Below are 25,297 nucleotides of genomic sequence, written 5' to 3' on the forward strand. Positions count from 1 at the left end.
AGTCACATAATACTATTATTTTTTCATAGCTTGACATAGACATTTATACTTGTAAATGCTCTCATTAAAACTGAGGAATTCAGGGTCTCCTGGCTGGCTCAGTCGGTAGAGCATGCAACTGATGATCTCGAGGTTAAGTTCAAGCCCCATGTTGGGTACAGAGTTTACTTAAAAATAAAATATTAAAAAAAACCAAAAACTGAGAATTCAATCCAGAACTGCAGTAGGGATTTCATCTGAAGCAATTTCTAAGTCTGTTGATTGTCCCTTCAGAGTCCCTTAACTTTACAGTTTGACCATTTCCTCATCACTGATTATGCCAGAGAGGGAAAGTCATGCACTTACATGTGTGGGTAACTTAGACTCGGGGCAAGAAGTAAACACTGTTCTTGTTACTATTATGTGCTTTGTAAATGCTGTGAGGTTGGAGAGGAGAGTAGCAAAAACAAGCAAAGATGTTTACAAAAACCATAATTTTAAATTGCAAAGTTTGCAACTGAAAAAAATGTACAGAATAAAATATCTGCCTATCTACCCCTCAGGATTAATAAATGTTAACATTTCTTTCATATTCCTTCAACTTTTTAAAGACTTTTGATCACAAATGGGTACTGAATTTGTCAAATATATTTTCTACAAATATTAAGATGATCATAATTTTTCCCAGCAATATTTTAATGTAGTGAACTGCTCTAGCAAAATTTTCCAGTGTTGATACAACCATGCGTGGCAGGAATAACCTCAACTTGTCATTATATATGAAATGTTTAGTAGTACTGTATTTTATTTCCTAATATTTTACCAAATCTTTATTTATTTATTTTTTTAGTAATCTCTACACCCAACATGCGGCTCAAACTCATGACCCTGAGATCAAGAGTCACACGTTCCTCCAACTGAGCAAGCCAGGCACCCCACCAAATCTTTTTACTTAAATGAATTATTATATTATATAGTTTTATAAATATGTTAAAAGTTTTACCTATCTAGTAATAGTACTTCAGTCTACCTATAACAAGCTATTAATATAATTTTATCCTATTCTGTATAATGTCCAGTGCTACACAGTATTAATCCTAAAATAATTTCACTCTCTAAAGAAAGTCAAATCACTACATAGAACAACATAATTTGTTTTACTACTCCTGGCTAAAGAATCATAAAGATGAGGTTTATAAATAATATAAACCTTTTCAACTTTTTCCCATCCCTTGGATTCATATGTGCTAGTCTGATTCACTGTTTTAAAAAAAATTATTACTGAAGTATAGTTGACAAAAAAATGTCATATTGGTTTCAGGTGTACAACATGGTGATTCGACAATTTTATACATTACTCAGCATTCACCATAATAAGTTTACTTACCATCTGTTGCAATAAAACATTATTATAATATTATTGACTATATTCCCTATGCTGTACTTTTCATCCTCATGAAGTTGAAAGAAACTGAAAGTTTCTACTTCTTAATTCCCTTCACCTATTTTGCCCATCCTCCCACCCCTTCCCTCTGGCAACCACCAGTTTGTTCTCTGTATTCATGAGTCTGTTTCTGTTTTTTGGTTTGTTATTTGTATTGTTTTTCAGATTCCACATATAAATGAAATCATATGTTATTTGTCTTTCTCTGTCTGATTTATTTCACTTAGCATAATACCTTCTAAGTCCATCATGTTGTCATGAATTGCAAGAGCTCTTTCTCTTTATGACTAATATTCCATTGTGTGTATTTGTGTGTGTGTGTGTGTGTGTGTGTGTGTACCACATTTTCTTTATCCATTCATCTACTGATGGATACTTGGGCTGTTTCTACATCTTGGCTATTACAGATAATGCTGCAGTAAACACTGGGGTACATGTATCTTTTCAAATCAAAGTTTTTATTTTCTTTGGGGAGTACCTAATTCAATTTTAGTTAATATACCATGCCTGCCTGTAAACTATGTAAGATATAATTTTTTCAGTTAGTGTAAGACAAAGGACCATTTTATCTATTAAATTCTTATTTTCATCTATGAAACAGATTATTTTTTAACAACCCCACTTCCAAATATCATCAAAGACAGTATCACCAGAGTCCAAAATCTACAATCTAAGAGGGCCTTAAGCAAGAGAGCCACACCACCTTTAAATTTTGGTTTGTGTATCTAGAACAACACTATAAAAGTACAGAGTATAATTAAAATCTAAACTTAAAAACTAATAAGGGGTACCTGGATGGCTCAGTCAGTTAAGCATCCAACTCTTGATTTTGGCTCAGGTCATGATCTCAAGGTCATGAGATTGAGCCCCATGTTGGGCTCCATGCTGGGGGTTGAGCCTGCTTGAGATTTTCTCTCCCTCTCCCTTTGCCCCTCCCCCACTCTCTCTTCCTTAAAAAAAATTACTAAAAAAGGAAAAAAACTAATAAGCATGCCTAACTTTGTTCCGTTTTAACCCTTATGTTTATAATAAATATATTTATGTATTAAAATAAATCAATTCTACTCTTTACCAACTTAATAGACTTTTCCCACATTCCCAAGGCTCCAATAATTTTCCTCCAAACAAATCTACAGAAAAATTGGAAGGAAAAACAGTACAATAAATTCCAGGATGTCCTTCATCTGAATTCACTATTAAATCTCTCTCACACACATATACATTCTCTCTCTTTAAATGCACAAGTTCCATTTTCTTTTCCTAAACCATTTTCAGTAAGTAGCAGACATGATGACACTTCACTCCTAAATATGAAAAAACAAAATCTCTTAAAGAAGATTATCATTTTTACACTTAAAATTTAATATTGATTCACTATCACCTGGTATATTATCCATACACAAAATGTCCCCATAAAGTTCTTTACACCTATGTGTGTGGGTGTGCATACATGCCTCAGTTATACATTTTAATCCAGGATCCAACAGATATTCAGGTGCTGCATTTGGTTGTCATGCCTGTTCTAAAATCTAGCAGTCCTTTGGCTTTTTCTGTCTTTGATGACATTGACATTTTTAAAGAGTCCAGGCCAGTTGTCTTACAGAATATCCCACAAGGATGGATTTGTCTGATTATTTCCCATGCTTAGATTTAGGTTAAATGTTTTTAGTGAAGTATTGTCAGAGGGGAGGATGGGTGAAGTAAGTGAAGGGGATTAAGAGGTACAAGCTCCCAATTATAAGTCACAGGCATGAAAAGTACAGCGCAGGGAATATGGTTAATAATATTATAATAACGTTGTATGGTGACAGATGGTAACTGCACTCACTGTGGTAAGCACAGCATAATAAAACAAAAAAATATATATTTTTAGCAAGAAAACTACACAGGTAATCTGTGTCCTTCCTGCTGCTTCATATTGAGAGGCAAATAATGTCAGTTTTCTCTCATTATTGGTGATGCTAAGTTTGAACATTTGGGTAATTATGTTTGCCATTTTTTTCTTTGTAAATAAAGAGATTCGTGAAGTATATGTTGAGACTGAGTGAATATTCTGTTCCTCAATGATAACATCTCACCTAATGGCTTTAGCAGCTTTTGCTGATTTTCACTTAAATCGATGTTATAATGGAGCTTAATAATAGACCTTGAACAAAATTATAGAATTGTGAGCTAGTATTTTACATTTTTAACATAATATCTATAATCTTTTGAGTATATTTTGTCTTCTAATTGGTCTATCACATTAAAAGAAAAAAAAAAACCAAACAGAAGCTACCACCACTACATACCGAGCTTCATCAGGATGAGTAATTCGTACAGAATCATTAGGTATATAGATCATATTTGTATCTTCAATCTTATATATTGCATGACCTCCGATATCTGCCATCTTCCTCCTTTTAGTTATTAACACAATGTAATAGCCTTCTAAAAACCTGACAAAACCTACACAAAAAGAGAGACAAATATAATGTTTCCTATACTTAGTAATGCTTTTAGATACATATTTGGAAGGTAGAAGATCTTTGACACATTTCCTACCTTATTTCTATGATTTAAAGCTATACAAATTTTCAGTCATATTATAATCTCTAGGAATATCTATACTGACATTTATCTCACTTAAAAAATATCATTCTAAACAATTTTATTTCATTCATTCTTTTATATTTAGTCTCATTCCAAATAGGATTGAGATGCTTTAAGCAAAAACATACACAAGATTAAGGGGAGTTGTTATTTAATAGGTATAGAGTTTCATTTCCCAAGATGAAAAAGTCCTAGAGATCTGTTGTACAAGGCACATATAGTTAACACTACTGTACTGTACACTTAAAAATGGCTAAGACTGTAATATACATGTAAAATAAATCAATATGTATACTAGTAAAAAGTCTATAAAAACAAACAGAAAACCAAATAGGTTCTCAGAAACTTACAGAACTGTGCTAACATGCACTGTGAACCTCAATGGGGGATAAAGATTAAGCACCTCTCTAGATTCATTTAATCATGGAACCTCATCCTATTTTTTAAAAAGAAATTAACCAATGAATAAATGTTCTGAGGAACATACTTTGGGATAACTCAAAAGTTAGAACAAACTACACAGACTCTTGATTACTAGTGGCAAAACCCAACTTGAGGCAGCTTTAAAAAAAAGAAATTTATATTAAGCATACTGAGGTGATCCATGACACCAAAAGGCAACAATATGGTTGGGCCTCAGAAAAACACCTAGTCAAGAAGCATCTCTGAACATGTGCTCTCTTCTTGTCTTTCTCCACAGACTAGCCTCCTCGATTTCTGGGTGATATGGTGGGAAACACAGCTCCTAATAGTTCTAGGCTTTATATCCAAAAGCTTCACTGGGAAGAAACAACTTTTTTTATCAAGTTCAATTCCAGAATTCCTAGGGAAGGACTTTGACTGGCCTAACTTGGGTTGGGTGCCCAGCCCTGGACCAATCAATAGTTGCCAAGCTATAGACTCACACTGCACTGGAAGCCATTTATACAATAACTAAGTGACTTAGGTGGAGCAAGGAGAGGTGGTGCCAGATCCCAGAAAAGTGGATGGTTTCAGCAAACAATATATCCAGTAAATTGCACATCCTTCATGCAATCTTCCACAAGTATCATTTGTGATAGTTAAGCTTTTTATGAATGTTGGAGAGTTATAAAGTTATATTTTATGTCAAATCATTGGAGTACACAAATGTACATTTAACACATGGTTAAAGAAAGACCATATGTATTATGTTCAGAAGCACTAAATTCTCAGCAACACACCAATTACTCTATAGTCTTGGTTAAAAAATTTTTGGCTCCCATAACTTTTGTTTTGGGAGTGAAAACTAACTCCCTTTGGGGGTAGGGGTCATTTCCAAAATGGCAACATGAGGAGCCCAGCAGAACTTCTCTCCAGTAAAACAAACATAACTGGTGAAATTTATAAAAACAAAACAAAACTGAAGTTTCTGGGAACTGTCCTAATGGCATATAGCAAATGGAGAAATATTTATTGAAGAAAACCTACTAAACCTTGGTAAGAACAGCAAGTGTGTGGTGTCTGAGTCATAACCTGCTTCTCTCCCAGTCCAGTGTGACAGAATATCTACTCCCAGCAGAAGTAGCCAAGAAGATAGTGCTTTCCCTTCTCTCCCCACTTCTCAGTCTAAGGCCAGGGTTCCTGCTCAGAAGGTGCAGGCCACCAGAATGTCTCATCTGTCTCCAGCTCAGTGTTAACTGGAACTCTATTCCCAGGCAAGCCCCTCTGGGATCAGAGGCTTCCTTCTTCTCCCCAACTCCTACTCATAAAGTGGAGGCTCTACCCCAGCAGGACTGGTCAAGAATACTGAGTCTGCATTGCCCTCACCCTAGCTCACTCATATGATGAGTCAAATAAAATCATACAGCTGACTTTCCATCAGAAACATCAGAGGCCACAAGGCTGTGGGATAACATATTCAAAGCATTGAAAGAAAAAAACCTGTCAACCAAGAATCTTATATCTAGCATAACTATCTTTCAAAACTAACTTTCTCATGTGCGTGTGTGCATGTGCTCATGCACCCTTGCACTCTCTCTCTGTTTCTCTCAGAATGTTATATTCTATAAAGTCTGAGCCAGGATCCTGATGCTATGAATTTTTGCTCTAGAAGTGACAAATTCCCAATGTGTCTTGTTCTCAGCTGACAAAAAGAGGAAACTAGTAATTGACTATATTAACATAAATGAGCTAAAATATGTAAGAAAAAGATGCCTCAAGGATTTTACGAGCCAGATTACTGAGGAAAAGATGTCGTTAAAATAGTGAAAAATACTTGTATTTCAGAGACCCACAAAGCACAAACTGCTTTAAAAATGTTCATTTAGTCCTTTCTTTGCCTTAGAGACTAGCAAAAAATTCCCTGATTAAAGATAAAGGACATAGGAATAGGGAGGAAAAAAGCTGATGACAATCTCATTAAAAGCAAGTTAGAAAAAAGCTATCCTTTTAGAAGGATAAAACTTATAAAAATAAAGCCCTTGGAAGCAGCATAAAAACACTCAAGGGCTTAAATAATAAATATTTCCAAAATGAATGAGTTTCCCTTTTATTTTTGTTATACTTACTTTTTATACAAAAAAAAATCTCTGCAATAATTTCTCAACCTACATTCTAACTGAATTTTAATTTTATGTTTTTAGCTCAAGACTATTTATACCATTCTACCTTTCTCTTCATAATTTGAATAAAGGGAAGCCAATATATTGCACAAAGGAGACTCTTCTACCAGCACAAATGTCTTCAGCTTATTATAAATGAAATTATTTTCTTCTTCCTTTTTACTACCAATGGGAATTGTCGCTCTCTTTTTTAAAATGTTCCTATTAAAGATAGCCAACAATTAAAAGACTTTAGTATGGCATAGACATCTGCCAGGAGTTAGCCTATTCATCACTTTAACACACTAAAATGAGAACAAGTTTTTTCATCTTCATTCTGTGTACTTCTGACCCCAGACCAATTTCACTGAGTACTTCCAAGAAGCCAAGATGACAGTCATCATGAAAAAGTGATTTGTCTCTCTCCAAGTAGAGAAGGCTGTTTCATTTGAAATGGACACCAAGCAAAGTACATAAAAAAGGACAGTGTAAGAAGATGTAGTGAGCGTGCTGGTGGCTGGAGAGGACCCCACCAGTCCACCAACAGTGAAGAATGCAATATCCCTGCTTCAGGGGTCACCATGCCAGCTAGTCATTATCTTAAAAGCTTTCAGGGAGAATAGCACTCTGGCAGAGAAACATGAAAAACCTCCACAAGGTACATAGGACCTTTGCACAACAGAGCCCTCTAGAACCAAAGTGACTCTCTAACACCACATCTACTGCTTCCTCACTAGCCTGAGGCTCACACTTTGTTGTTGTTGTCTTCATTATTATCTTGGATCTGCAATCCATTTCTAAGGGTGTTGCTTTAAATAACAACTGAGTCCACCACTTAGTCGGCTACAAGGATACTTATTTTACCACTCCCCCTCAACATACTAGCAGCTTAAAAAGACTATCCTCTGACAGGTGACATTGGCAGAAAAAGGCCATAAACCTGAAGCTATGTACCAAAAGGGGCTGGGATGGTCACAGAGCTAAGTCTAGTGAAGACCACAGGTAACCAGGGGCACCTGGGTGGCTCAGTCAGTTGAGCATCCAACTCTTGATTTCAGCTCAGGTCATGATCTTAGGGTTGTGAGAATGAGCCCCACATTGGGCTCCATGCTGGATTCTCTCTCTCTCCCTCTCCCGCTGCCCCAACACCCCCTTCTCCCCTTCTCTTAAAAAAAAAAAAAAAGGGAAGAAAGAACGAGAGAAAGAAAGAAAGAAAGAAAGAAAAAAGAAAGTAAGAAAAGGAAGAAAGAAAGAAAGAAAGAAAGAAAGAAAGAAAGAAAGAAAAGAAAGAAAGAAAAGAAAGAAAAGAAAGAAAGAAAGAAAGAAAGAAAGAAAGAAAGAAAAGAAAGAAAAGAAAGAAAAAGAAAGAAAGAAAGAAAGAAAGAAAGAAAGAAAGAAAGAAAGAAAGAAAGAAAGAAAGAAAGAAAGAAAGAAAGAAAGTAAAAGACTACAGGTAACCATCCACCAACTCCATCCATGTGCCCCAAGACCAGATAAAACAACTTTAGGAGGGAGGCTCATGATCCCATTCAGTGGTTTCCCAAACCTCCTACTGGCCATCAAATAACAATGGAGCAGGTCAAAAATGTACAAGGTAGACAAATGTCCCATGTCTAGGGACCAGCAATGATCTGTGAGCTTTTCATGGGTACTAAGCCCATGAAAAGACAAGTAAATAAAAAGTAAGAGTTTAGAAACTTTAGAGCAATTTGAGATTGCTACAACATCCAAGCGCATGACCAATGAACTTGCTTTGAATAGGGCATAGACTAGTTTGGGGATTACTGAACTTGTAACTGTAACATGTGATGTGTCACATGTGCTCCAAGCTGCAGACCAGTAGGATCATGTGTTGGTCTGTGACATATTGGTGGAAAAAATCTGGTCCATTACTACAGATAACTGAGACAAACTGCTCTAGGATTCTTACAGATGATGAAGTAAACTAAGCATGATAATTATCTAAACACATTCCAGCAAAATACTATTCACAAATTAAGCATGCTGAAAAAGTTAACTGAAAAATATTTTGGCCACAGAATAGAAGGCAACCATTCTAGTCATTTCTCGTAACGCATTATTCTGACAATCAGACTACACATTTTTCAAAGACAGGCATTTTGTGTTTTGCTATTATGTATCCCTCATTGTTTCTAAGACAGTACTTACTAGACAAATCATAGACTTTCATTAACTCCCTATTTACTCTTCACTCATTCTAAGCTTTATTTACATGGTTGAACAAGAATACAAAAAAATACATTTCCATAAAAATAATAAATCCTTACATAGTACATTATTGTGTCACTTTACTGGTAGGTCAGTCTTTCAGTGACTTCATTACCCAAGGACAGTCTCAATCCTAAGAGGCCTCTAACCATAAGAGAAACAGCTACCACAACATCTAAGAATGTCACCTCTCAGAGAAACAAGAAACCCTCAGCTCTCACCCAAAGTTTACTAATACTTGTGTATACAATAAATAACTGGTTATAAACCTAGTTATCAATTGATAAAAATCAAGCTTCTGGTCTTACAAGTTTAGTTATCAATAGATTTAAAATGAGGCAAAGAATACTGCTAGAAGAACTATGCCAAGAACACTGAAGGATGACTAAAGAACCATAAAAACAAAACAATAGAGCGGTCTAGAGGCCATTTAATGTAAAGGCAAACTGCCCAATACAACTCCAGAATACCCAAGGGCAGCTATTTTTAAATGGTTCAATAACTGATCTTCACTTCGTTACTCTTAATCATTCAAGGAAGGTTCAGTTTTGGATAATAAACCCTGGCTAATGAGGCATTCAATATTACATACACCTTAGGAAATTTCCACTTGAAAAAGTTATAATAAAGTATCGGCATTTAAAGAAATAAGTTTAACCTAATAAGTAACTAATACTGAAATTAAACCTACTGTATTTAAGACACATTGTATTTCCAGGTTTTTTTTTAATTTAAAATATATGCAGGGGTGCCTGGGTGGCTCAGTCGGTTAAGCATCTGCCTTCGGCTCAGGTCATGATCCCAGTGTCCTGGGATCAAGCCCCGCATTGGACTCCCTGCTCCGCGGGAAGCCTGCTTCTCCCTCTCCCACTCCCCGTGCTTGTGTTCCCTCTCTCGCTGTCTCTCTCTCTCTGTCAAATAAATAAATAAACAATCTTTAAAAAAATAAAATAAAATATATGCAACACTTAAAGTGGAACTTAACACTTAAGAGGATTTATGGAATTTGAACACATGAACTCACCTGACATCCATCTACAAGCACTTATCTGTTGAATATATAACTTCAACATACTTGTCAAGACTGAGCTGAAAATGTAGAAAAGGGGCCAGTCCCAAGAAGAAACTAAACCTCCCTACCACTCTTGACCTTCCCTAACAGCCACCTAGACACAAAATAGACCTGAAGGGATTACCTATGAAGAGCTCTGAGAGCACAATGAGAAAAACTTCAAATATGGCAGAACGTAACCAAAGTTTTAACAAATACAGAGTCACAGAATAGAAAGTGCTAATCAGAAAAATGCAAGAATTTGAAACTATATAGCATAGTTAAGTCCATATTAATTTTGTTAACATCTATAGATAACAATCATTCAACATTGCATACAGTCCAGAGGTTTAAAAAATACAAAGATAACGTTGTTAAATGTTTAAAAAAAAATCAGACTCAAAATAAGGCTCTGCCAACAGAGAAGCAGAGATATAACTGCCCTCTGTTTGACTTCCAAGGCCCCATGCAATCTGGCCTCACCCAACTCCATGCCAACATTCCAGGACCCATGGACGTCTTCACGCCTCTGCCTCTGCCGTCATCCCTACTGGGGTTCTCTCACCTCTTCCCCACATCCATCCAAATCTTGTTCCTCCTTCAGATCTAGCTGGAGTCTCATTTTTCCTAGGAAATCTTTCCTAGACGTCCCTGGTCCAAGTCATCTACCTCTTGTATAATCTCCACTCCCATTTTACTTTCACTACACAGCTTGGCTCTTAACCGCAATCTTGGCGTTACCTCGTGTATGTTAGTTTTTGTCCCTCATCCTGGTGTCGTCAGCCTAAGACTCCCAGGGACAGATCCACAGGACAGCAAAGACACGTGTATTGACTCACTGCAAAGAAAGATGGTATCCACACCAGAACTGTAGGGCATCTCACTGCTGTCCCAAAGCTAGACAACAGAATCTTTAAAAGCCAAAACCAAGTCTATATTTGTGAAAAAATGAAGTAAAGGAGTCATTATCGGATTTGAGGGAATGATGGAATTTAAGTAAACTTTAAATAGAGAGGTTCAAACCAAAGCAGAACTGTATGTAAAGTGATCAACATCAAGTCTGGGCTGTGAAGCAGATGTTTATAGTCCAAGCTAATTTTTTACTTTTTCATTCCTTATCAAGCTAGACAACAGACTTCAAAAAGGCCAAAATCACTTTTATATTAATTCATATCCTATATGAAACTGAGCAGCACATACCAGATGCTATATAAAGGCTATTTGATATCTGACTGATGGATAATGAAATTTTAAACAACCAAAGCCATAGCTGACGGGTTATAATTATAAAACTACATAAAACAATCTTTTAGTAGTCTATATAGGAAAAAAAAGAGGTAGTAAGAAGGAGGTATATTTCTTACCTACAACACCAAAAGCTGAAACAGCTCGAAATAACCCGGAGGATCCTTTCTGTCCCATCTTTGTTCTATTTCCTAGATCCAAGCGGCCAAGAAGTTCTCTCACTTCTTGTTGAGTATATACGTGCTAAAAATAAGCAAATTTAATCCAAAAGGTTGTGCTTATTCTTTATTTATTGCCTGTAAGAAACATTAGCTATTTCATAGAGAAGTACATAATAGTGCATAACCAAGTTATAATTTTAAAAGCCAACAAATTCCCTAACATTAGCAATTATGGGTGGTTACTGGATCACAAGTCGCTATACCAAAAAACTTTGTCAAAACCTCATCTTCTGGGGCGCCTGGGTGGAGCAGTCCGTTAAGCATCTAATTCTTGGTTCTGGTTCAGGTCATGATCTCTCACAGGTGTCATGGGATCGAGCCCTGTGTCGGGCTCTGTGCTCAGTGCAGAATCTGCTTTAGATTCTTTCTCCCTCCCCCTTTACCCCTCCCTGCTCGCTCATGCTCTCTCTCGCAAAGAAATAAAATCCTTAAAAATAAAAAAAAAACCCTTACCTTCTGAACCACACATTTAAAGGATTATAGATAGGCAAATTTCAAGAAATCTGTGAACTCCTTAGAACTGTGTGCAAACTTTTGATTATACATACATATGTGTATTTTTATGAGGCCCACAGCTTTTCTTAGATTCTTAAAGAAATCCCTGATCAACTGTTCCCATCCCCAAGTGAAACCAAGAATCAATACATTATACTAATAAAAATTCCCAGAATGGGGGGGAATGAAGAAAAACACCCATGAGTGCTGGAAATCACAACATACAATTTATCCAAAATTATTATAACATAGAAAATAGTTTTGCAAAGAACTTAGTGAAAATGGGTTGCAAACTGTAGCTACCAACATATTTGAGAAACCAGCAATCGACACGGATTCAAAATATTCAGACAGAACTTCAATACAAAGGGTAAGTTAGGTTCTCTCATTTGAAAGGGTTAAAATTAACTATTCAGTACCACCATGCTGTATTTCACTTTTGACTAACAGTCTCATGTTTTTGCGCTACCTGAATTAAGTCTGTATTCCTGCTTTGGATAATATAACATCTGGATAAGCTTCACATTTCTCTCATGCATAGCAAGTCACCAGAAGATCAACTAGAGGTGATTTTTAGCAGCATCATTAAAAGTCTGCAGCACAGAAGTCTGCCCTGACTTCAAGTGGCTTCATATTAAAGCACAGTAATAAATAATCTCTTCAATATATGCAATATTAAGAGTTAGATTAAATCCTTAAAATACCACTTCTTTAAAAAAATATATTCATTATCTTATCCAAAGAGTTTGCTTGGTAAAACAAATCAAAATGAAGTATAAAGTATAATTCCAGCATACTTTGTAACATCAGTAATTCCTAGAAGCCAGATTAGAGATTTAAATTCCAGCCAACCATGAAAAATAATTAAAATTTTCAGATGCCTGATGAAAAAAGGAAAAAATATATCAATAAAAGCTGTGAAGATAGTTCACACCCTTTAACAGGTACAAAAATTACTGTTTGCATTCATGTTTCCAAGATACTTACCCTATCATCAATTATGACCAAATCTTTTGGTTCTGTTCTATCAATCTTTAAAACACGGTATTTTGTTTCTGCATGATTGCTCCCAACTAGAAAGTATCTCTATAAATGAAAAGAAATGTCGTTAGTTTTTTAAGGCACTTTTCCTTTTACACATTTTAAAACCACTTTGGTTTTTGAAATTAAATACTGTAATAAAGTTGGGTTACTTTTGAAAAGAAATACTTCTGTTAAATATAACTGGCAGAGTAAAGAAAGGCTGATTCTAAAAGGTCAATTTTAAAATTGAAATATTCTTAGTGAAGTCACGATAAATATCAGTCTGGTATTTGAAATGTACCCAGTAACCAGGTCAGATTAATTTAATTATATTATATAGAGATTAACCTAACTGATTGGAGACTGATGTTTAAACTTTGCCAGGAAGAAGCAGCTCTAGTAAGAATTAGAAAGCTCAACATGTAATTAGGAATGCTCAGACAATTATAGCTATGAAAATATTGAAATTTTATCAAATAAATCTTTATAAATTTTCTGCAAAACATTGAAAATGCCTTTAATATAGCAACTATAAGAACCCCAAGGTCCTATAAAAGATTTAAATAAGTGTAGCTTCTGAGATGGCTTTTTACAGATAAGCTACAGGAAATAATTAATATTCTTTCTTTTCTGAATACTTCCTTGGTGCATTTTACCTGAGCACATTAGTCTTCTTAAATAAACACTAAGAATAAAATTAATAATTAAAATATAAAAAAATAATCTTAAATTTAAAGAAAATGTTTTTAAGAGAATTTAAACAAGGTAAGTAATTTTTAAGAAAATAAGTAAAACCCATTAGGAAAAATACATAAAGATATTTCGCTCTAAAAATGTCCTTAAAAGTGGCGCTTTTTCAACATAGCAAAAACTGAGAAAACATTGCTACAATCAACTGGCATCTTACCATCTCATTGGTCAGTTAAGATTTAGATCCACAAAACAAATAACAAATAAGATCCTCTAGATTAATGGCCAAACTTAAGTATGTAGACCATGGGCATTCAGAGCAGGAAAGATTAATGTGCAGTACTATAGGTATAGAAAATGTCAGAGGAGTCTGGACTTGAATTGAGCCTTAAAGGATGGGGAAGATTTTTAAAAGTAAGATTTTAGTGTACATCAAAAGATGAGCACTTAGTTATATTGTTTTAACACCAGATCTGCAGAAATAGGTGAATTTTTTATTAAGTATAAATCTGTTTACAAAGGTCTGTTCTAGACTTCCAGGCTATACAGAACAAAACTATATATTAAAAGATGATTGGTTCTGGGGGCATATGCCCCAGGCCCTGCACCACCCCTGCTAACGCGTGGATGGGAGGTTGCGGGGGGAGGCATGGTGCCTGTAATTATTAAACACAAATTCAATTAAAAGATGATTGATTAGCCCAATCTTAAGAGGAAAGCTAGCCAAAAAAAAAAAAAAAAGGAATCCCTTATCTCCTAGGAAGGGGTACAGTCTGAAGGACACGACCAGTTATAATGAAGTATAAATACAGCAATTTTAATAAAAATTAGTAAACTAACTTGAGACATCCAGTGACCAGGACTTGATGCACGGGGGGGGGGGGGGGCGCGTGGGGAGCAACCAGAAGGGCGGGGACAATGAGAGGGAGGAGGTCAAAGATTCTTGGCCTGGCCTCAGCTAATTCCTGCCCCTGTGATCCGCCCCCACTGGGGGGGGGGGGGTGGTAACCAACCTAATAAAATTAACTTCAGAAGGGGGTTTGTAAACTATACATGTTTGTTAGCAATAAAGGAAGCCACCTTCTTGAGGACTTGAGGAAAACAGTCCCCACTAGAGGAAACAGCAAATGCAAAGACCTAAAAGACAAGAAGCTTGGTGTGTTTGTTAGAGGAACAAGGTTAAGTGAGGAAATGCTCATAAAACAGCTAACACGGTGAATAGCATTTAACACAAAGAAGGCACTCAGTGGCTGTTAGTTCCTTTTCTCCGCTTTACTTTTTAAGATGTCAGTGAGTCTATGCCATTGCATTTAGAAAGTGATAGAAAAACAGAAGGAAAAAAGAGAGTACTTTAGAGAAAGAAAAACATGTACAGGACCAGAATGGAGCCAGAATAGGAGAATGCACAAATCTACTAGGAATCAGTCTTTGTCCTCAGAAAAGAACAACTGCAAATGAACAACCGTGAATAGCATGCTGTAATAGACAGATGAACTGGATGGTGACAACACAGGAAGGGCACTTAACTCATCTGGGGATGGTCAGAACAAGCGATCCAGTGGCTAGTGTCCTGACGCTGAGTTTGGCCTTGAAGGACCTCTCAAAAGGACTCCATGTCTGGAGCCAAGGTAAGATGAGTGATACCTACCATCTCCGCCTGCAACAATCCTCTCTCATCACCTGCTCCCTCCCGAAGCACTTTCATTTATATCTATAGCACTTACTTCTGTAGGCCTTATCTAAATTCATTTAGGATGTCTGCCCCCTTCACTTAATTATATGCACTGGAGAGACGGGGGCTAACTCCCTAATCTCTGTGGTTGTTACCCCTGGTCTGGTAGCACAGTCTGGTTCCTCAGGCATTGAGTAAATATTAGGTAAAGAGCAGCACCCACCACGGATGAATCATTTAATTTGCTGGGTAACTTTCTACAAGGTTTGCGTGAACCCATCTTCTTTGTTACGGTAAGTCAGTCTCTCAGGAAGGAAGCACATCACAGCTTTAAGAGAGGTAAAATCCCTGAATGAAATTCCTAGAATTTTAATAGATCCTAGGAAATTTAGGGAGTAATTACAGTAGGACTATGATTTGGCAGCTTCTCGTAAAAAGACAGTTGTGATTCCTGAGTACTAGTGGGCCAATGATTTATGGGCTGTTAGAGCACCCACATGGGAGGGCAGACCTACACCTAACATATCCAGACTCTTCCAAAGACTCCATGAAGCAGAGGAACCAAGGGCTAAAATCCACAGAATTTACAAATAGATTTGAGTGGGGAAAAAGAAACAGGAAGCAGTTTAACTATCCACATTGTTTCTTCCAAAGTGGTCCAAGAAGCCTAAAAATGTTTTGTGCAGAGAAGAGCGACCTCTTGGGGAGCCAGTTATGTGGGAAAGAAAATCACAATTCTCATTTGGCCTGCTGCGGATAGAATCACTTGCCTGCACTGCCCTCTGGTGGGCAGTTGACCATCAACTTTTACACCAATTTTTTTTTAAGCGCCTAGTCAATCCAATTACTTTTGTTTGAGCCTGGTGGTGACACTTACTGATTTAGGGATGGACTGCAGGGAGGCAGATTTGAGGGGAAACCAAGAGTTCTGTTACAACATGCCCAAAGAGGTCAAGTGAGAACTTCTGAGTCTCTGAGAGGAGACTTCTGCAAGGAGAGATCTTAGAGTGTGTCAGCAGCACATACACGGCCTTTAAAGTCATGGGACTGGATTAAACCTAGTATGGAGAGTGAAGATAGAGAGAGAGCCCCAAAAAACTAGCCTGAAGCACTCTATATAAAATTATTCAGAGGATGGATATAGAGAAGGAACCAGGTTAGAAGACTGACAAAAATGGCCAGTGTTTTTGAGAAAACCCCAGGACAGCATGGAGTCATCAAAGCAAAGGGAGGAGACCATTTGGAAAAGGAGGGAGAAGTCACATCCACATCAAATGCTGCTGAGACTGGGTGCAACCACTCCAGAAACCAGTAGGGAGGGTCCTCAAAGAGTTAAAAATAGAGCTACCCTGTGACGCAGCAATTGCACTACTAGGTATTTATACAAAGGGTACAAACATAGTGATTTGAAGGGGCACATGCACCCCAATGTTTATAGCAGCAATGTCCACAAAGAATAGCTAAGCTATGGAAAGAGCCCAGATGTCCATCGACAGATGAATGGATAAAGATGTGGTACACACACACACACACACACACACACAATGGAATATGACTCAGCCATCAGAAAGAATGAAATCTTACCATTTGCAACAACATGGATGGAGCTAGAGAGTATTATGCTAAGTGAACAAAGTCAGTCAGAGAAAGACAAATACCATATGATTTCACTCATATGTGGAATGTAAGAAACAGAACAGATGAACACAGGGGAAGGGAAGTAAAAATAAAATAAGATTAAAAACAGAGAGGGAGACAAACCATAAGATAGACTCTTAACTCTGGGAAACAAACTGAGGGTTGCTGGGATGGGGAGGTGGGTGGGGGATGGGGTAACTGGGTGATGGGCATTAAGGAGGGCACTTGATGTAATGAGCACTGGGTGTTCTATGCAACTGATGAATCACTAAATTCTATTCCTGAAACTAATAATATACTATATGTTAACTATATTGAATTTAAATAAAAAAAATTTTTAAAAAGGAAATGAAACAGAGAAAAACAAAAACGAAAACAAAAAATGCTCCCGAGAGGTCAAGGAAGATGAAGACACAGAAATGCCCAGGGAATCTAACAACAGGATCTTTTGAGTGGCCATTCTGTAGGCAATCTCAGTGATACGGTGGGGACAAAATGCACAACGCAGGTGTTTGAAGGGCAAATGAATAGTCATCTGGATAAAGATGAAGAAGTGAACACCTCTGTTCCTCCCAAACCTTACTAAAACTATAGTAAAGTTTTTTATGTTCATTTTTTTAGACATAAGGCCCAAGGGCAAAGAGAAGAGTGGAGATAGCAATAAAAAAAAAATCATTTGAAACTGAAAAGCACGCCCAAGAAAGCTGAACTCTAAGCCGGCAGTGGAGAAGTCTAGAAACAATCCAATTTACACTACAGAACTTCCAAAAGGCGTGGAAATGTGTGGCATCTCTTATCTCTGGTGGTAGGAGTATAAAATTTCAGAAAATTGAAGATAAAAAGAAGATAGCTCAAGCTTCTAAAGAGGAAAAAACAAAGAACATGCTTCAAACCAAACATCAAGAACAGAATGATATTAGAAATTCTCAATGGCAACAATCAAATGTGAGGATGGGATAAGGACATTTTTAGAATGTACAGGCTCAAAAAAAGTTCTGCCCATGAACCGTTTCTCATGAAGCAATTGGAGGAGGTACACCACCAAAATGAGGGCGTAAATCAGGAAAGAGGAAGATGTAGGATCTGGGAAATCATTCCAGCTGGACTGCCCGAGTGCACACGCACATGCAGGTACGTATGACCCAACACCCACTGGGGAAAACACTTGTGTGTGTGTTTGTATATATGCCGGGGGAGTGGGGGTTGGCAGGAATGGCGGTGGAGAAGTAAGATACCCCAAGAAAGCTGCATTAAATGCCCATTAAGATGGAAGATGATCTGAGCTGGCCCTCTTCTGAGAGTGAAGTATCACTGTTCAAGAAAAAGCTTAACATTTTAATATGTAGCTTTAACAGTGGTGACTTAGTATGAAGATGAAGGTGTTTCTAAAATATATACAGGAACTGCAAATGGAATATAATAGGTAATCCATTTAACAGGAAATTCAGTATCTACTAACATTATTATCTCCTTTTATAATGACAGGCTAATTAATCACTCACTTTTCATCTGAGGGAAGAAAATCAGCTTTCTTCAAAGAGAGGAAATTTTAGGTTGCCTGACAGCTTCAATTAATGTTAAACTTCACTTGAACTTTTGGAATAAAAGTATTATTTTTAAAGATCACCATGAAGTTCCTTCTCACAACCTAACAGTATTGCAGGCCCGCCTCTTCACCTATTCCAGCAATCCCACAAGCAGTAATGCAGCTCGAAAGAAATGAGCCTCTGAGAGTCAAAAAGTAAGGAAATGACGGAAAAAAAAAAAACCCTACTAGAACTAATAAGTCAAAAAGGATGTCTCCAGCTTCACTCTTTATAGCTTCAGGGTTTTACTGTTGGAGAAGCTTCAAATCCCCTCTAGAAATAAGTGGAAACTTGGTCACCTTCAACCTTACCTTCTAAATCAGCTAGAATCACTCTGCTTCTCTCTCCCGTTTTATATCCTTTGATTTCCTGCTCCAATCCCTTAGCCAACCACATCTTATATTGTTCTCTCCTGTTCCCTCACTACACAAACTGAGGCTGACATCTGGGCTAAGTAAGCTTGCATTCTTCATGATGTGGTTCTTACTTATTTTATTCTATTTTGTATGATAGGATGGAGAGGAGGGAGAAGCTTCCTTGAATCCTTTTGAACAAGGTAGGAATTAAATAAACACACACACATACATACATACTAACAATTTTGAACTAGTAAGAGTAAAGATCATCCTAACAACTTCATCCCTACACATACAGACACAAAAATCCACCTCAGTTCTGTTCAGCTACCAATTTTAAACTCAACCACTATATGTTAATTTGTTAGAAAATGGTCACTTATTGCAATGTAAGACCCCTAGGGCATTATATATTAAGTAAGGGCTATAAATTGGAAATGACCTAAGGTAAACTGCACTTTCACCCAGCACAACTTCAGGCTGCTAAATCCCCTGTGGGCAACTCGTAGTTGCACTGGACTGTATGAGCAGTAGGGCTGGATCTGACCTTAGTTTACCTGAAAGCTTTGGTCACAGGACAGACAAGGGCCCAGGGCATCAGCACGGAAGCCAAAGGGCAGCATGAGGGCTGGGCGCCAGAGAGAACAGGTAAGTTTTGGGAGGAAGCAGACCCCCAAGAAGGTGGCTTCCTTTATTGCTAACAAACATGTATAGTTTACAAACCCCCTTGTGAAGTTAATTTTATTAGGTTGGTTACCACCCCCCCGCCAGTGGGCCAGAAGTACAACTCCTGCATGCTATCTACCAACCCCTTTCCTCTCCAGCGTCCTCAAAATCCACCTCCAAACACAGGTAACAATGACCACCTGATTGTCACCTCAGGAGCAGTTCTGCCCAGTTATCCTTCTAAACGAAGGCTCAGGACAAGAGCAGCCCATTTTGTCCATTGTCTCGTCTGTTCTTTTGTTCCCCTAATTCTTTCATAACCAATTAATACACTCCCATCAACCAAAATAAGAATGCCCTTATTCTGACTCATACACTTGCCAACAATGACTTTTGTCAATCTTTCACATCTCTGCCATTCTGACAGGTGAAAATGGGAATCTATTTTCATTTTATTGCTTTAATTATTAGCAAGTTGAATTATCTTTTTATATTCATACTTCTTTTTTTCAGATTGCCTATTCATGTCCTTGTCCTTCTTTGGTGGGTGTTTTATTTTTCAGAATGGTTTACAAAACTTTCTGTATATAGGAATATACTGCTTTATTTGTTGTTCAGGCTACTAATACTTTCTTCATAGTCTTTTGACTCTTCTACATTTATAGTTTTAAATGCCTTCTATTAGAAAAGAAAAAATCTCAATGATCTAAATTTCTACCTTATAAATAAAGTTAGAAAAAGATCAACTCATTAATCTGAAATCCATAAGAGGAAAAAAATAATAAGCCTAAGAACAGAAACTGATTAAATAAAAAACAATAGAGAAAATTAACTGAGTCAAAAGTTGATTCTTTCAAAAGAGTAGTAAAATTGATAAATGCCTAGCAAAATGGATCAATAATAAATGAGAGAGAACACAAAATACCAATATCAGAACAAAAGTGGAAGTTTTACTACAAATCCTAGAGACATCAAAAGTTTAATAAGAGGGGCACCTGAGTGTCTCAGTCAGTTAAGCATCTGCCTTCGGCTCAGGTCATGATTTCAGGGTCCTGGGATTGAGCCCCATGTCTCCTTGCTCATTGGGAAGTCTGCTTCTCCCTCTCCCTCTGCCCCTACCCCCTGCTAGTGCTCACGTGCCCTCTCTCTCTGTCAAATAAATAAATAAAATCTTTAAAAAATTAGAATAAAATAAAAAAGTGTAATAGGAGAATATTATGAACAACTTGGCGCCAATAAATTCAACAACTAAGATGAACTGGACAAATTTCTTGAAAAATACAATTTATCAAATGTGATTCAAGAGGCACCTGGGTGGCTCAGTCAGTTAAGAGTCTGACTCTTGATTTTGGCTCAGGTCATGATCTCAGGGTTGTGAGACTGTGCCCTGCCTCGGGCATAGAGTCTGCTTAAGATTCTCTCTCTTCCTCTCCCTCTGCCCCTCCCCCACTAAAAAAAATGTGATTCAAGACCCACTGGAAATCTTCACGGCCCTATAGCTGCTATAGAAATTGATGATCAAAATTTGTCCCACAAAGCAACTCCAAGCACTTTCAGTAGTAAATTCTAGCAAACATTTAAACAAAGAAATAATATCAATCTTACACAACCACTTTCAGAAAATAAAAGGAACACTTCTCAACTCATTTTATGAGACCCAAGTTACCCCAAAACCAAAATCAGACAAAAGATGTTAAAGAAAATGATAGACTAATATCCTGAACATAAAAATCCCTGCAAACTATCAGTAAATAGAATCTAGCAATGTATGAAAACAATAATCGGGCATAATGGAGAAGAGTATATCCCCCAAATTCAAGGTTCTTGTAACCTTTGTGAATGAATTAATGTAATCCACCATACTAAGCAAATAAAGGAAATGCCATATGCAGATGCAGAAAAAAACATGCAACAAAATTCAGTATCTATTCATGATTTAAAAAAACTCAGCAAACTAGGAACAGAAAAGAATCCTTCTCAATCTGATAAAGGGCATCTCTGAAAACCTACAGCTAATATCACATTTAATGGTGAGACTGTTTTCCCCATAAGATCAGGAACTAACAAGAAAATGTCTGTTCTTGCCACTTCTATTCAACTTTGTACTAGAGATCCTAGACAATGCCAGAAGGCAAAAAAAAAAAAAGGTAACCAGATTGGGAAGGAAGAAGTGTTCCTCTCCCTAAATGATATGATTATTTATGTAGAAAAAGTAAGGAAATGACGGAAAAAAAAAAAAAACCCTACTAGAACTAATAAGTGAGTGTGATGAGAAAAACAACTATTTTGTGTCAAAGCCTAGGTATTTTACAGTATGATAACCCTGTTCACACCCAGAGTCTGAACGTTTGGATTAGGACCTGAGTTTAGGATTCCCACCATCCCACTTTGCTCTTACATGATACCTTTTAAAATAACTACTTAGAGTTAAGCCCACAAAAAGTTAGTGACCTCTGTTCCTGCCACCTTTTAAGTAATAGGTACTTGCTACCTTGCTCTCTATCTGCTGCTCACATGTGACCTGTGACCTAGGACAGAGGACTGCCCTTCTCCTAAATCATTCCCTCCCACCTCTGCCACTTCTAAATCCTGTGACTTCACGTCCTTTGTGTAGGTGTATTGAAACTGTACCTTCAATCAAAATGACCCCGTGGGTTTCACTTCCCAAAGTGAAAGTTCAGTGTTGAGGGAGCTATCTGCTGACCCCATGTGAGTGGCTTGTGCCCCCCAATTCGGCAGGTCATAATCCACATATTTTTAATTCAACACACCAGCTACAGCTTCTCAACATGGTGACTTTAGTAAAGTTTCAGGATATAAGGTCAATATATAAAAATCAACTCAATATCTGTATACTAGTAACAAGCAATTGTCAAATCAAATTTAAAATCCCATTTGCAATAGTATCAAAACTCATAAAATACTCAGGAGTAGTAAAATTTCTACACTGAAAATTACAACATATTGCTAAGAGAAAGTAAACACCTAATAAATGGATAGATATACCATGGATTAAAAGATTCAATATTATACCATCCCAAAATGTATAATTTTAGATAGTCCCAATTACAAACATTTTAATCTGTAATGCAGAGTCCATGTGTTCTAAACTGACTGAAAGAAAATAGTCTCTATATACATGGTTTGAGTGTCCTTCTAGCATATTATCACCTAAAGGTAACTTTATTTTTCTTTTTCCTTTATCAATGTTTGCTATGCTCTGTTTTTCTTTCCCTGCTCCTATTTTCTTCACTATTACTCTTACAAGAGAGGTTTTTGGTTTCATCTTGTTAGTTTGCTTGCTTGCTTAAATTTCTATATGAAAAAAAGTGCCCTATGTATGAAGCAAAAATGAAAAGAAGAAAATCTTCTTGTAGTAGGTCATGGGCATAGAGTTTCATTTTATATAAACTTGAATTATACAGATTTGAAATATCTTAATAATTCAAATATTAATAAATCTTCATTTTAAATAATTTTAATTTATAGAAATATTTCAATTAAAATAATAATCTCATAATTTCAAAAAAGATTCAATGTTACTAAGATTCAGTTTTCCCCAAATGGATCTATAAATTCAATGAAACCCAAATCCCAATCCCAATAGGCTTATTAGAAATTGACAAGCTGATTGTAAAATTCATATGTAAATGCCTATGATCTAGAGTAGCAAAAACAACTTTGGAAAAGAAAGTTGGAAAACTTGTACTTCCTGATTTCAAGACTTATTATCAAGCTGTAATAATAAAGACAAGGTGGTAATGCCATGAAGAAAAGTAAACTGATCAAGAGAACAAAATAGCTTAAGAATCAACTCACATTTCTCCAACTAATTTTTCACAAGAGTACCAAAGGAATTCAATAAAGAAAGAGTGATCTTTTCAATAAATGAGGCTGGACAATTGATGTATGGAACCTCAAGCCCTGTGGCTGCCACCTCCAAGAATCCTTAATGATTCTCATCTCCTGGTATTCATGTCCTTACATAGTCCTCTCCCACTAAACAGAGCTGACCTGCATAACCAACAGAAATTGTGGAAATGATGGAGTGTGAATCCTGCGGCTAAGTCACAAAAGACATTGTAGCATCATCCTTCTTTCTTAGAACAGATCATCCTTCTTTCTTAGAACACCCTGTCTGGCCAAACAAATCCAGCTACCACATCATAAAGACACTACAGGAGTCCTGTGGAAATGTCCATGAGGTAAGAAACTGAAGCCTCATCAACAACCAGCTCAACCCGCCAAGCATGTGAAGTGAGCTATCTTGGAAGTAAATCCTCTAGCCCAGTCAAGCCTTCAGATGACTGTAGCCTGGATGACATCTTAACTGCAACTTCATGAGACCCTGAGCAAGAACCACTCAGCTAAGTCCTGAGTGGTTATACATATAATAACTCCCAGGCTCCTGACCTGCTGAAACTGTGAAATATTATTTATTGTTGTCTGAAGCCACTAAGTTTAGGACTAATTTGTTACACCACATTAGATAAGTAATACAACCACATACAAAATTATTTTAATATAAAACTCACCTCTAAATGTAAAAGTTAAAAGTATGAATCTTTCAGAGAAACCATTGGAAAATATCTTTGTGCTCTGGGAGTGGGTAAAGATTTCTTAGGACACAGAAAGCAATAAACACAAAAGAAAAACTTGATAAATTCAACTTCATTGAAATGAAAAACTTTAGCTCATCAAAAGATCACTTTAAATACCTTACAATTTTGTCAGTTATATCACAGTAATGCTGAAAAAAAATTAAGAAAATGGAGTAGGCAAGTCACTGACTGCAAGAAAATATTCACAAAACATATATCACATAGGACTTGATTCCAGAATATATAAAAAACCACAAATCAAAAATAAAAAGACAAACAGCCCAATTATTTTTAAGTGGGCAAAAGACTTTGACACTTCACAAAGGAAGATATAAAAATGGCCAATAAGCACATGAAAAGATGCTCAATATCATCAGTCATTAGGGGAATGCAAATCAAAACCATAATGAGATACCGCTATACAGGCACGAGAATAACTAAAGCTAAAAAGACTAACAACACCAAATCCTGGCAAGGATATGGAGCAATGAAGATTTTCATACCTTGCTGTTGTAAGCACCTAACATCACTTCTGTGAGTAGCAATTTCATTCTTAGGTATTTACGAAAAGAAATGAAAAGTTACGTCCACAAACATACTTGTTCAAGACTGTCCATAGCTGGCCTGACAACAGCCTAAATGTGGAAACAAGTCTAAATCAATAAGGAAAATGGATAAACCAACTGTGGAATATGTATACAATGGACTACTACTCAATAATAAAAAGGAACAAACTACTGATACAATATGGATGAACTTTAAAGACATGCTGAGCAAAAAAAGCTAGACTCAACAGAGTATGTACTGTATAAATCCACCCATATGAAATTTTTCAATAGGCCTATCTATTCTAAGGTTAAAAAGGAAAGAATATTAGTTGTCAGTAAGGAAAAGGGGGCAATTGACCAGATAGGGATGCAACGCAACTTTCTGGGGCAAGACAGGGGTATGGTTAACATATGTGTATACTTTCTGTCCAAATTTTACAGCTTAGATTTGTGCATTTCAATTTATCTAAATTTTAAAGAAAAAGAAACTTATAATAAAATAAGTGGTGGGTGGGGAGTGGAACGAGTTATAGCTAATAAAGGTAATTTTGAGGGCACCTGGGTGGCCCAGTTGGTTGAGTGTCTGACTCTTGGTTTCAGCTCAGGTGGTGGTCTCGGGGTCTTGAGATCAAGCCCGGCATCGGGTTCTGCACTCAGCATGGACTCTGCTTAGGACTCACCCCCTCCCTCTGCCCCTTTC

General features: G+C 36.8%; 1 protein-coding gene across 4 annotated transcripts in view; it reads right to left on the minus strand.

Moving 5' to 3' along the window:
- The window catches only part of FIG4 (FIG4 phosphoinositide 5-phosphatase), a 129,584-nt gene that overhangs the window by 101,359 nt on the left and 2,928 nt on the right, over positions 1-25,297 (minus strand). For all 4 annotated transcript variants that reach the window (XM_028104173.1, XM_028104171.2, XM_028104172.2 and 1 more), the window contains exons 2-4: positions 12,805-12,903; positions 11,221-11,344; positions 3,715-3,871 (exon numbers count right to left, since the gene is read on the minus strand). In XM_028104173.1, coding sequence (XP_027959974.1) covers positions 3,715-3,871; positions 11,221-11,344; positions 12,805-12,903 — 380 coding nt within the window. The remainder of the gene's footprint in view (positions 1-3,714; positions 3,872-11,220; positions 11,345-12,804; positions 12,904-25,297) is intronic.

This window comes from Eumetopias jubatus, unplaced genomic scaffold (assembly GCF_037043125.1).
Source record: "Eumetopias jubatus isolate StellerSeaLion01/CBP00866 unplaced genomic scaffold, mEumJub1_p1.0 scaffold_6, whole genome shotgun sequence".
Lineage (NCBI taxonomy): Eukaryota > Metazoa > Chordata > Mammalia > Carnivora > Otariidae > Eumetopias > Eumetopias jubatus.